Here is a 13583-nt window from a genome sequence, read left to right as displayed (position 1 = left end):
AAATATAGATTAGAGACTATAGATATAGATTATAGATTATAGATATTGATACATTACACTATATTACTTATACAATATCGATATATTACAGACACTACATAACTATTTGTACATCATGTATACATATTTATATACCATTTACACAATAATGATACATATAAAAAAAGTCATACAGAAAAAGTTTGAAAGAAAAATGAAAAGTTTTTTTATAAAGAAAAATGCAGCAAAAATATAATAATTTATTTAAGTAATAATGATCATTTGAAGTAATAAACAAAACCTTAACTATTTAATGTATAAGTGAAATTTTCCCGTGGAACCGACTAAAACCTGTAGCAGGGATTTAAGTTAGAGCAAAATAATAAGAAGAATCTGACATAATCATAAAAATGCATACGAGCTACGAGCAACAGTGAAGAAAAATGTTACAGAAAATTAGCTGTGTGTTCAATGGGTCCCCTCATTGTGAACTGGTAAAAATATCCTAACATACAAAAAAATAAACAAAGCAGCTAACCAAATATATGGGTCAAGAGAAGAGAAGTCCGTTGAGTGTCTAATGATTACTTATATTTTCATAAAACAAATATGCACCAGATATATAGCATAAATATAAATGAATAACAAGAAAAACATTGCAGTAAGAAGATAAAGGATAAACAAAATATATAAGGAATTTTGTACTTCACAGCAAACCAATATTACCAAGTTAAACTAGGAACATCCTCCCTGCAAACGATCAAAATCTTTAAACAATACAGCCTGCTCAAAAGATTTAATCATTGTACCCTTTTCTCCCTCAAAGTTAAGAGTACCATTAAGAATATTAACTGTATAATCAAAAATTGTGTCTTCTTTTCCAATTGTGACACTTCTGTGCCCAATGTCTTCAAGAACATTAATGGCCTGCGTTTATCCCTCAATCACTCTTGTTTTGTTCGGCTGCCTGATGAATCCCCGTCTTGATTTTTCCCTAACTGCTCTACGCTAGCTTTGGCCTCTGCCAGGAATTTAGGATCAGGCTCATGTTTATCAGCAGGTTCTCTCATTGCCAGACAAATATAAAATGCAATAACCACATTGACCGATATGACAGCAACGAATCCACTCACTAATGTCATAGAATGGGGAGACATATCGGTCACACCTGTTCCAAATTGACAGTGATTAGAGTAAAAATCATAAATTCATAATCTGCTTGACAACAAGGAACAAAATATCAGTTGCAGAAAGCATAATGAGTACGATATCTGATGAAGATATCAGTACTTCTAGATTTTTTAAAAGCAGAAAATAGTAATCTTAATGCTAATAGTAGCAAGAAGAACAAGAAAAGAACATTGTCGCCAGCACCTTGAAATGCATATTGGGGGAATATCCCTTAGCCGTAATATAGTTGTGATAACGATGACACTATTTCATAGCTTGACTCAGACCTCATACTATCTATGACATTTAGGTGAATCTCTCTAGAAAATGCATGAAGCATTAAATCTTTTCTCCATTCTTTCATATTGGTGAAAATAATTCATTACATTCATAGGGCCTGCCTTGTGGCTGTTTGATACGAACCTAGGGACCATTGATTGAATCCGAGCCTCCTTAAAATGTGGCACATGAACCGGGCCAAGAAGTTAGTACAATTGTCCTCAAATCACTACAGTGAAGACTTGGTAGATGCTTAGAATGAAGGCATCAAGGTAGATTATTTTGATTATTGGTGAATATTGAATTACTTCTCCTGTGAGATTTTGAGGGTTTTGTTAAAGCTTTTGTTGGTGATTTAGCTTTGAGGTGAATAGAATTTCCCTCTTGGTTATCGCAGAGATAAGGTGATTGGTAGGATTGTAGCGATTGAGGTTTTTGGGTTTAACACGCCCCTTAATTGCTTTCAATGACCTATTCGTGCCTATCTTTCTATCCTTTATTTTATGTCTTTTCATTTTCGCATTTTCTTTTAGTTCGTAAGCAGAATTGTATCATCTGGTATCAAAATCGAGCTTAGATTCGTCTCTACGATTCTAGTCTTGGGCTCATTCTTACAAACAAAAAAATTGAGTCAAAGACGCATTTGAGAAAATCCCCCCAACAAAAATATTTTGTTGGTTTGAGTCTTGTTTGAGTTTCCGATACTAGAATCGTGTTTTTTAGTATCTATTGTGTCTAGATTTAAGATTTTGTTTGATTTGGTTGAGTTTTGAGGGATCCACCATTGTTGGAGGTGGAACTTGAAAACCAATCAAGCGGGTTTGTCAATCTAGGTTGATTTGAGGGTTGATCTATATTGGGGTTTGTTCTCCTTCTCATATGGAGTTCAAATCTGAAATTTGAGCTAACACAGTGGAATTTGGTGCTCTTCATGACTTGAAGAAAAATTACAAATGGGTCTTCAAATCAAAAGAAATTGGAGTGAAATTGAGGGTTGAAAGGCGTTGGGGTTTGTTCCCCATATCAAAAGGAGTTCGGATCTCAAATTTGGCGTGATTCCGAGTTAAAAAGATCGAGTTGGAATTTTGGGATCTGCATTTTTGTTGTTGGTGTTTTTGAGGAATCTTCATATCTTCAACGGTAAGAATAAAGAAAAAGGTGTTTCGATCCAAAAGGAAAGGAAAAGGAAAGTGCTTGGGAGTAGTACAAAAAGGAAATATACCAAAAGGGGGTAAAGGACAAGGAAAGAAGTGCAAGGGGACAACAAGAAGGCTGAAAATTCGGAGGAAAGAGGAAGCACACTGCCAAGTTTGGTGCACCCCCTCCCCCAATCGCAAAAATCTTTAGCTACACACCAAAGTGAACCTTCTCATCGCCCAAGTGAGACTGCCCACTTTCGCAGCAAAGCCCCCTTCGCCAAACTATGCCCCATCGCCAAACACCACCCTCTGTCGCCAAACTCTCTCAACACCTACTGTCCCTTTTGGCGAGGTCAAGCACCAGTTCTGCCTCATCGCCAAACTCCCTTCTCCCAATGCCAAAGTGCACTTGTGCACACCAAAGTTGGGTGATTCAAAGTGATTTGATTCTTTAATCACTTTTCTTGGTTTTTAAACTTAATCACCAACTAGTAATTGACCTTTTACTTGGTTGTTGGTTAGTTTCTTGAGTCCTTTTCTTTGTGTGCTTCTCTCTTTTAGCTTCATAGTTAATTTTTTAATTCTAGTCCTTTTAGATATATTGAGTCGTCCGTTCATGATTGAACAAGAAACTACTCCGACCACGAGTGGCAAATTGACACTTCGCTTGCTGTCGGGTATAAGCAATCCTCAACATTAGTTGCGCCAATTGGTAAGGTAATTCAAAGGTGAGAGATAGCGAGTGTTGGTGAGGAGCTTTTACTACAAACCTCGTTTGCTCGTTTTGTACGTACCATACAAAGGAGTTTTAAGACAAGTTGCCCAAACTCTTCAAAAATGACTACGGGTGAGTGTCGGAAATAGTGTATTTTCAAAGGATACGACATGGGTGAGGCAACATTTTGGATAGTCCAAGCAACTTAGGTTTTAAGGTATGTCGTCAATAGCTTTGGATCCTTGTGATTATGATGTGGTCATGTGGAAGACTATGTTTGTAGCAACCACGGCTATGAGTATAATAATGATGTGTGATTATAGAGGCTATGAAAATAGTTATGATCAAGTATCGAGTGGAGATGAGAGCTACTATTCCGAAGGCGAACATGAGGAGAACAGTGAACACAGCTCTTATGGTGAGGATGGAGAGGACGAAGAGCCTTGTGAACGTTCCTATGAAGACAATGGAGCATGCGAAGGATCATACACTTCCCGTTCCGGAAATGAAGATAACGTGAGGTATAGACATTTCTTATATGCACCTCATAAGCAATATGTTCAGAATTCCTACGAGGTTTGTGAAGATTCGTATTCTTGGACTTGTGGAACTACTTATCTGAGTCGAAGTGGTATGTGGTTATGCTAGTTCTGATTGAGGTCAACCGATGGGAAGAAGAGAGTGTGCATCTCCGATGTCTATGGAAAATACATCTTATACCTCCCATTCTAATGCACAAATGTCTGGATGAAGGAACTAAGGCGGGATATGGGAAATTTCCCCTATCCTACAGCCATTATGGAGTTGTTAGTAAGTTGCCATCCAAGACCCACGTGAATATCGATCCTGAATTTAGGTTCCATTGTATGGAGGTGTGTATAAATAGTCACAAGGGATTTCAACCCGAGATCGATGATTTCTATGGTGCTTGCTACGTTACTCCTAAGTTGCTCGGACTCTCCAAATATGTTGCCGCACCCGTGTCCGATCCTCCGAAAATGCACTACTTTTGAAGGATCCAACACTCACCCCATGACATTTTTGAAGATTCCGAGCAACTTAGCGTTACTCCACAAGTGGCTGAACAGTTAAAAGGCAAAATGTACAAAGAAGAGAGATTTCAACTGCGATCGAAGGGGATATTGAGTTGATACGATGGCAAGGATAACCTTTTCAAGTAGAGGGTACAAAGAAGAAGTATTGTGTGAGGGACTTCCTAAGAGTACTTGTGACTTGGGCCTTGGATTTGCTTGGTTTGGGAAACATCAAGTTTGGCACAATTGTATTGTCCGATAGGGACATCATCTCATTCCACCTAACCTTCCCTGTCATCAAGGAAATGAGGGCTCTTACTCCAAGTTCCCGAAAATGAGAGAGAAAAGATCGAGAGAAGAGTGGGTAAAATGGAACCCAAAAGTGAAAAAGAAGTTGTGAGGAATGAAGTGAGGGGGTTGCCACAAGCCCAATATAACCCAGTGTTCTGGAATGCCAGCTCATTATGCAGTGATGTGATGCGATTCGAGGCTTTCTCGCTACAAGTAATTGATGTGAGGCCATGCCATTTTACAAAAACAGGCACATAAAACTATGATGCGAGATGCGAGATGCGAGCCGATGCACTCGCATCATGTTGATTTTATTTGTAGGGCCATTTTTAAATAAAAAAATAAAAGCATCAGGTCAATTTTAAAGTTAAAAAAGGAGTCGGGTCATTGTTGCCTTCACTTCTGCGAATTTTAAGGGTTAGCTCTAGAGTCGCGACTTCATTGTTGCTGCTCTTCACTGTTGCAAGCTCTCTTCTTCACTGAGATTTTAAGGTAATTTTTCTTCGTTATTCCTTCTTTATTCTTCTTTGTTTCGTTGCTCTTCACTATTGCAACTTTATTGTTTCTTGTTTTTTCATTTCTATTGTTCACTGTTGAGATCAGTTATAGTTTTTCTCTATCTTCTTTCTATGTTTTTCTTTTTCCTAATCTGTCTTTTTCGCTTCTCTCCTCGCTTCTTTTTCTTTTTCTCTGTTTTCTTATTGCTGATAACATGCTGATCTGTTACTGTTTTGCGACTTTTTTTTATTTGTTTCTTATGTTTTCTTTACAGAGATTCTAAATGTCTGATCCGGATTGGAAAGATGGCAAAAAGACAAGGGAGAACAATAGAAACAAAGTTTCATGTAATTTTTGTAGCTTGACATTTATTGCTGGAATTTTTCCCCATAAACATCTTATTGGTAATTGTAGTGATGTACAACAATATAAAAAGTGTTCGGATGTTGTGAGAAAAGAAATAAAAGAGTATATTGAGGGAAAAAAGGACCTAACACGTCAAATGTTATCTCAACCACAAGTTACAAATCTTGATGATGATGATGAACTTGAAAAAGCTGTTGATTTGTCACTTCCTCCAAAATTACAAAAACAATCACAAAAATGCATCATCCTGTTCAAGATATGGATCAACCGGACAAAAGGATGATAGATTTTTACTTTCCGCTGAAGCCAAGAAATGATGCGGGCAAAAGTTGCAATAAGAATCTGCCTGTTGTGGCCAAGGAAATTTTGAGAGATCGTGCAGTTCCGGCTTTTTCAAGGTAGTTGTATGATGCAGGCTACCTTTCAATTATGTCAATTACAACACTTTTGGAAACTTCATCAAGGTCGTAGGCCAATGTGGTCCGGGGATGAAGGCATGAAGTAACCCACTCATTATGAGATTAGTGTCATTTATCTAAATAAAGAAGTGGAAGAGACAAAAAATTATGGAGGATCGTCAGGTGGAATGGGACAAGTTCGGATGTTCCATTATGATGGATAAGTGGACAGGAAGAGCCGAAAAATGATCATCAATGTGTTGGTGAATTCTTGGAAATAAAGCTTATTTCTTGAGTCCTAAAATGTGAGCGACTCATCTACTGATTTCATCACAATGTTCTCTTTGTTTAAGAGACAGAGAGAAATTGGACCAGAGAATGTTGTTCAAGTAGTTACAGATAACGCAACTGAAAATGTTAAGACAGGTGCTATGATGATGCGAGTGTTCCCGCAAATATATTGAACTTCATGTGCAGCCCATTGTGTAAATTATATATTCGAGGATATTTTCAAGGAAAGACCCTTTCAAGGTGTTTTCGCTAAGGCAGTTAAGGTGCATTCTTACGGTGCTCAAAGGCCTTTGTTGTTGTTGTTGTTGAATATGATAAGATTCACTAATCAAATGAACTTGGTGAAACCTGGCAAGACTAGATTAGCTACTGCTTTCTTGACCTTGCAGAGGATGTAGAAACAAAAGAAAAATTTGAGAACCATGTTCATTTCAGAAGAATGGAACAACAAATTTGCAAAAGAAGTTCAAGGAAAAAAAAGTTGCACAGATAATGCTTTGTTACCACTTTTGGAACAATGTTGTTTATGCTCTTAAAGTTTCTCGTCCCTAGGTTTCCAGTTCTTCTTTTGGTAGACGATGAGGCTAAACCATTAACGGGTCACATTTATGAAGTGATGAGTAAGGCTAAAGATCTTTGCTGAGGAGCATAAATATGCAAAGATCTTTGAGACCATCAATAGAAGGTGGAGTGATCAACTCCACAAACCGTTATATACGACTGATAATATCTTGAATCCATCACTCTATTATAGTCGAGAGGATGATTTACTGAATAAGAGTGATGGTGGGATTCCATACGTGCATCGGAATGATAGTTGTTGATGAAGATTTGCAAGATAAAATAACCGATTAGATTAGTACTTACCGAAGTGCTAAGGGACTTTATGGAATACCAACTGCATAAGACAAATAGACAAGAAGGCACCAGCTGAACGACGCTTTTTATGTTTATATTAAAAAACACTTTAAGTTATTTCTTTATAGTTGCTAATTTTGAGTAATTACTTTACTTTAATAGTCAAATGGTGGCGGCTTTATGGTTCAGAAACTCCAGAGTTACAAAAGTTCACCATCAGAATTTGGGTCTAACTTGTAGTCACCTGGGTGTGAAAGAAACTGAAGCATGTTCAAACACATAAGAGTTAAAAGGAAAGTTTTAGTATGTTGAGATAAGTATATTACTATATCTCAAATGTCTTGACTTTATACTTGCCAAAATTTAATTGCAGATTTATACCAATAAGAGAAATAGACTAACTCTAAAGCGCCTTAGTGACTTGATGTTCATAAAATACAACATAACATTGAAGTGTTGTTACAACACTCACAGTGGATTTGATCAATTAGCTTGGACAATATCGGTAATGCCAATGAATGGCTAACTGGAGTTGAGAATGTTGAAAATAGATCAATTTTTTATGTAGATACTAATTTCACTTGGGGTGTCGTTACCGAGGCAAGTGGAGTTGATAAGCGTAGTTATGGTTTAAGGAGGAATACTTCAATCTCACATAACGAGGGAAAAGAAGTTGATACTTCAAGAGGAGATAAGGGAGATGAGGAAGTTGATGATGCTGAGCATTATGATGATAATGAGTACCAAGATTTGGACAATCTTGATGAACTAGATGAGCTATAGAAAAACAAGAATTAGTGTTGAAACATTATTAAATTAGATTTTATTTTTTTTCTTTTTTCTTATTTGCTTTACTATTTTTTTGAACTATTTGATTTGTTTCGCAGCAGATGTTTTTGTTATCAAACTTGTGATTTTGGTGTTTCGTTTAAACTTTTGCTTATATATACTGTATTTATTGTAGATTATATAGTTGTTGTGGTCTTTCCAATTATGACTTACTGTTTGTGGATGCTCCATTTGGTCTTTTTTCTTTTAAATTGCGCTTCACTTCAATGATGCGGTTGCATTGCATAATGCATAATGCGGAGCCTTGTCACTTTTTTCCGCAACACGCTTCCCTGAACACTGATCTAACCTTTTTAGTTGTCCTCCTCTTAGTGAGGACACCTGTGTAGGTACAACCATGGCAAATGGAGAAACATATGCCCCCAAAAAAAGGTTACCCTTGAAGATGTAATGAGGGCAATCCTAGAGTGTTCCCACGCTTGTAAGGGAATTAACCCCCAAGGTATCTTTCTTATGAGTAGGGGTGTACAAACCGAACCGTTAAGTCAAACCGAACCAATGAATCAAACCAAACCGAGGAAAAAAACCGACTTATGATTTGGTTTGATTGGTTTGGTGTTGGCAAAAAAAAAAAGATCATTCTTGGTTTGGTTTGGTATTAGCAAAAATAAAATCAAACCGAACCCAAACCGAACCGACGTAATACATATATAATTTTAATTCTTTATACGTAAAAACATACTACTTATAATCTACTTTCTAATTATTTTTATTATTTTTTTATATTCAGAAAATAGATATATATTCTTGGGCCTTTAATTATAGTATTTTTTCATTAATAACAAATTAATATAAAAACCTAAAACTCTTCAATTGCTTCATTTTTTACATTTTACTTTCCAAGTTTTCAGAGAGTTTTCATTATTTCCTCATCTTACTTTTCTCATTCGTCAAGTTGTGATTTAGGTTTGTTTCCCTTCTTTCTCTATTTTTTATGGAATTATGTTATAATTAATTACTTTATGGAGTTAAGTTTTTAATAAGTTGTCTCTAATTCTTCGTTCTTTTGTATGCTCACATTTTATGTGAAGGGAACTTTCAGACAAGCTACTGTGACTAGTGACTTAGAAATTAAACTACTTGGGTATCCACATAATATAACTTTGAGAGATAGTAGTTTAGACGTCTTAGTAGTTTGCCAACTTAATTTTTATTGAAACTACTCTATGACCATTATTTTTTTTTTAATCTTTTTAGTGAAAACATTTAATTTTTTTCTTGAATCACATTATAATTGTAAAAAAGACGAGAAAATCGAAAAATCAAAGAAATCGGAAAAAACCCGACTAAAACAAAAATAAAAAAACCGATTGTATATTGGTTTGATTTGGTGTATAGATTTAAAAAACCAACATTATTGGTTTGGTTATATTTTAATAAAAAACCAAACCAACCCGACCTATGTACACCCCTACTTGTGAGCCTCAATGTAAATTAGCTAAACTTAACACTTTAGAGTCTAATGAGCAAACTGTGAGTGATAGCTTGACTTTATGTGAGCCTAATGATTCTTTACCATGTGTGAGAATGTTAAGACACTAGTTGTGATAATTATGTTGATCAACTTGGTTGTGATTCTATTCCACTACTTAGAGGGGTCTTGTGATGTGATTATTGAGCCTTAAGATAGTGGTTATGTTGTTGAAGTTGATCGTTTGAATAGGAGTAACTGTTCGAGCCTGTCTTTTGTTGAAGATCCTATTACTATCCTTGCTTATGGAGGTGATCATGCGCTTAAAACTACTTCAAAAATTGATACTTGTCCTTTTGAGAATGAAATTACATGTTCTAATTCTCCTTGGATAGATCACTGTCTTTTTAGGTACAATATCACATTTGAAGGTGATGAGATCACTCTTAGTGATTTACTTAGTAGAGTGAACCTTAATAGTAGTGTAGTTTTTGAGGACTAAACTCCCTATAATAACCCCCTGTGGTGTGAAGGCATTCCTCCCAGAGATAGTAATCTCTTCTTATAATAAGATGAGAGTACTCGTATAGGGACGGATTGTGATGAAATAGAAGGCAGTCTTTGTTTTTCAATTATTTCTTCTTTGAGTGTTTTAATTCTTAAGCATACTCTTGACAATGTTCTTGAGTATAGTAGTGAGCATACCCTTAAGGACATCTTAGATAAAATCAATTTATGTGACACATTTCTTTGCTCTCTAAATGCTTATGCTTGAGTGGAGAGTATATCTTTTTGTGATGGTAGTACCCGTGGGAAAAATGGGTGTCATTTAGACCCATGTCTATGGACATTCTATCCATTTGACCCCGATGAACACTTGGAATGTAGTCGTTGTAAGACACCCGACTTGGTCAAGAAGATAAGCGAAAATTAGTTGAGGTTGTTGGCATCCTTCCCTATGACGGAGAGTCTTTCTTGAGGACTTATAATCCACTTGATGGACTCAAGTTGTGTATGAGAGAGACTTCCAACAAAGAAGAATGATCATTCGAGAAGGGGGAGCAATGAGAAGGTAAAAAAGCATTCTCTTGGTATATACCATGCCAAAGCTTTTAACCCAAATAATGGACACAAATTCTACTTGAAGCTTGATGTAGTACAAATGAGCTTAAAGGTAAAACTCCTCTTAATGAACTTCATTGTTTGATCGACTTGTTTGTTAAGTCTTATCAAAGGAGGATTATCATAGGAGAAAACCTCATGGAGCGTCAAATTGGTATGAAGTCATGTACTTGTGGCTTATACTTATTCATGGACTTTCTAGAGCCATAGAGGACTTCCTTACATTCATGAAATATTAGTTTGGTGTTATTACTTGATCTTATTGTGAGATCAAATGCACTATGTTTGTTGACTTGTGTAGGGGATACCCTTTGTATTTGACCACGATGATGTGGGAGTAATCCCACTCGAAGATAGCTAGTGCATTGGGTGGAGTCTTAACTTGGGATGACCTTGGTTATGTCCTTGCACTTAGCTATAAGGGCTGTCACGAGTTTGTTGACTTAGAGGCGGACATGTGCTTCATGAAATCTGGAACCAAGGTGGACTTGCATGTCTTGATGTCTAAAAGCCATGGTTCTTTTGTTTTTTCCCTTTGTCAAGGTTCTTTGTGTAGCCAAGGCCCAAGTGTCCATAATTTTGTACGAGCTTATACTTTTCATGGATCATGTTCATACTAGAAGAGAGCAATTTTGGGTATTGATTACATCTTACGCTCACTTTAGGTATTATCATTGGCCTCATGATGATTATCTTGCTTGGGTTGAGCGAGAACTCGAATTTATTCTCTTCCATGTTTTGCAGGATTTCGATTCAAGGACGACTATTTTTCAAGAAGGGGAGAATGATACAAACCTAGGAACCATTGATGCAATCCGAGCTTCCTTAAAAAGTGGCACACCAAGTCGGGACAAGAAGCTAGTAGAATTGTCCTCAAATCACTACTTTGAAGGCTTGGTAAATGTTTGGAATGAAGGTATGAAGCTTGGAAGGAACTCTCGAATGCGCAGCATCATGCTAAGAAGATAGCTTGGAGCACGGGAAGTCCATTGTAGCAAGGGAGCGCCCACTTTGGCGACATGAATAGCATCGCCCAGATGGGTTAAGCCATCGCCAGAGTGGCTTGGATGTCGCCTAATTGGCATCCACATCGACAAACAAGACAACTCCCTTTTTTTTGGAGCGGGTCACTTTTGGGCCCATGTAATAGTTTAACCCAAGACTATAAATAGGTAGTCTTTTCATCCATTAGGTAGATTATTTTGATTATTGATGAATATTGAATATTTCTCTTGTGAGAGACTTGAGGACTTTGGTAATACTTTTGTTGGTGATTTAGCTTTGAGACGATGGTTTCGAGGTGAATAAAATTTCCCTCGTGGTTATTGTAGAGATTAGGATTGTGTCGATTCAAGTTTTGGGGTTTAAAACACCCTTTAGTTGCTTTCGATTACCTATTTCGTGTTTATCTTTCTGTCTTTTATTTTATCATCTTTTCGTATCCATATTTTCCTTTAGTTCGTAAGTCGAATTGTATCATTTGACACTAATGGTAAAAGGCCATTGTGAAGCCATCTAAAATCCAGTGCTAATTCTTTACATTTCCATTAACAGCATATCATTCTAGAGGTGGCAAATAGCATATCATTCTAGAGGTGGCAAATGGGCGGATAGGGTCAAATTTCGGTGGATCAAAATGGGTCAAGCCAATAAATGGTTCATAATCCGACTCGCCCCAATTTTATTTAGGTCAACAACAGCAAAAAACCCAGTATATTCCCACCTAGTGGAGTCTGGGGAGGGTAAAATGTACGCAGTCCATACCACTACCTCTGGGGGAGTAGAGAGGCTGTTTCTGATAGACCCCCGGCTCAAGACAAAAAGACAAAGAACAAAAACGTCAAAAGCGTGCAACAGGAATAAAATAACACAACAATAAAGTACACAAACAGAAAATAGACCCCCTCCCCCACCCCTAAACCTACCAACCAAGCTACACCAACCCTCCTAACTACAGACTACGACTCAACCACCCACCTTAGCCTTCTACCCTAATGTTTTTCCTCCATACTATCCTATCAAGGGTCATATCCTCAGAAAGCTGTAACTGCTCCATGTCACGTCTAATTACTTCTCTCCAGTACTTCTTCGATGTACCCTTCCCCTGCTTGAAACCATCAAGGCCAACCTCTCACACCTACGAACAGGGGCATCCATGCCCCTTCTCATCACATGACCAAACCATCTCAACCTCACTTCCCGCATCTTATCTTCCACCGACGCCACTCCCACCTTCTCCCGAATAATCTCATTCCTAACCCTGTCAGCCCTCGTGAATCCACACATCCAACGCAACATTCTCATTTCCGCCACCTTCAACTTTTGGACGTGAGAGTTCTTAACAGGCCAATACTCTGCCCCATACAACATAGCTAGCCGGATCGCAGCTTTATAGAATTTGCCTTTGAGCTTGAGGGGCACCTTCTTATCGCATAAAATCCCCGAAGCAAGCCTCCATTTCATCCAACCTGCCCCAATACGGTGAGAGACATCCACATCAATCTCTCTTATCTCCCTAAATCATAGACTCAAGATACCTAAAACTATCCCTCTTACAAACCACCTGCGAATCCAACTTCACTACCTCCTCTTCCTCTTGCCTCGAGTCACTAAACTTGCACTCCAAGTACTCTGTCTTAGTCCTACTTAATCTGAATCCTTTAGATTCCAAGGTTTGTCTCCAAACCTCCAACTTATCATTAACACCTCGACGCGACTCATCAATCAATACTACATCATCCGCAAAAAGCATACACCAAGGCACCTCTCCTTGAATACTCCGCGTCAACACATCCATCACTAAGACGAATAAAAACGGACTAAGAGTCGATCCCTGGTGCAACCTTGTCAAGATCGGGAAATGCTCGAAATCTCCTATCACCGTCCTTACTCGGGTCTTCGCCCCCTCATACATGTCCTTAATCGATCGTATGTGTGCCACTGGTACCCCCTTTGCCTCCAAGCATTTCCAAAGAACCTCTCTAGGGACTTTGTCATATGCCTTCTCCAAGTCGATAAACACCATGTGAAGATCCCTGTTCCTCTCTCGATACTGCTCTACCAGCCTCCGCACAAGGTGAATTGCCTCCGTCCTCGAGCAACCAGGCATAAATCTAAATTGATTCTCCGAAATAAACACTACCTTCCTCAAACTCCACTCTACCACCCTCTCCCAAATCTTCA

The 13583-nt window shown here is 37.7% G+C and overlaps 1 protein-coding gene across 4 annotated transcripts in view; it reads right to left on the bottom strand.

The window, feature by feature from the left end:
• Positions 1 to 641: 641 nt before the first annotated feature.
• The window catches only part of LOC107843024, a 30296-nt gene continuing 17354 nt past the window's right edge, over positions 642 to 13583 (bottom strand). For all 4 annotated transcript variants that reach the window (XM_016687149.2, XM_016687150.2, XM_047396110.1 and 1 more), the window contains one exon: positions 642 to 1147. In XM_016687149.2, the coding sequence (XP_016542635.1) occupies positions 924 to 1147 (224 nt within the window). In that variant the 3' untranslated portion in view covers positions 642 to 923. The remainder of the gene's footprint in view (positions 1148 to 13583) is intronic.

This window comes from Capsicum annuum, chromosome 9, assembly GCF_002878395.1.
Source record: "Capsicum annuum cultivar UCD-10X-F1 chromosome 9, UCD10Xv1.1, whole genome shotgun sequence".
Classification (NCBI taxonomy): Eukaryota; Viridiplantae; Streptophyta; class Magnoliopsida; order Solanales; family Solanaceae; genus Capsicum; species Capsicum annuum.
The sequence above is the reverse complement of the archived record's forward strand: the minus strand, read 5'-3'. Positions and strand labels throughout refer to the sequence as shown.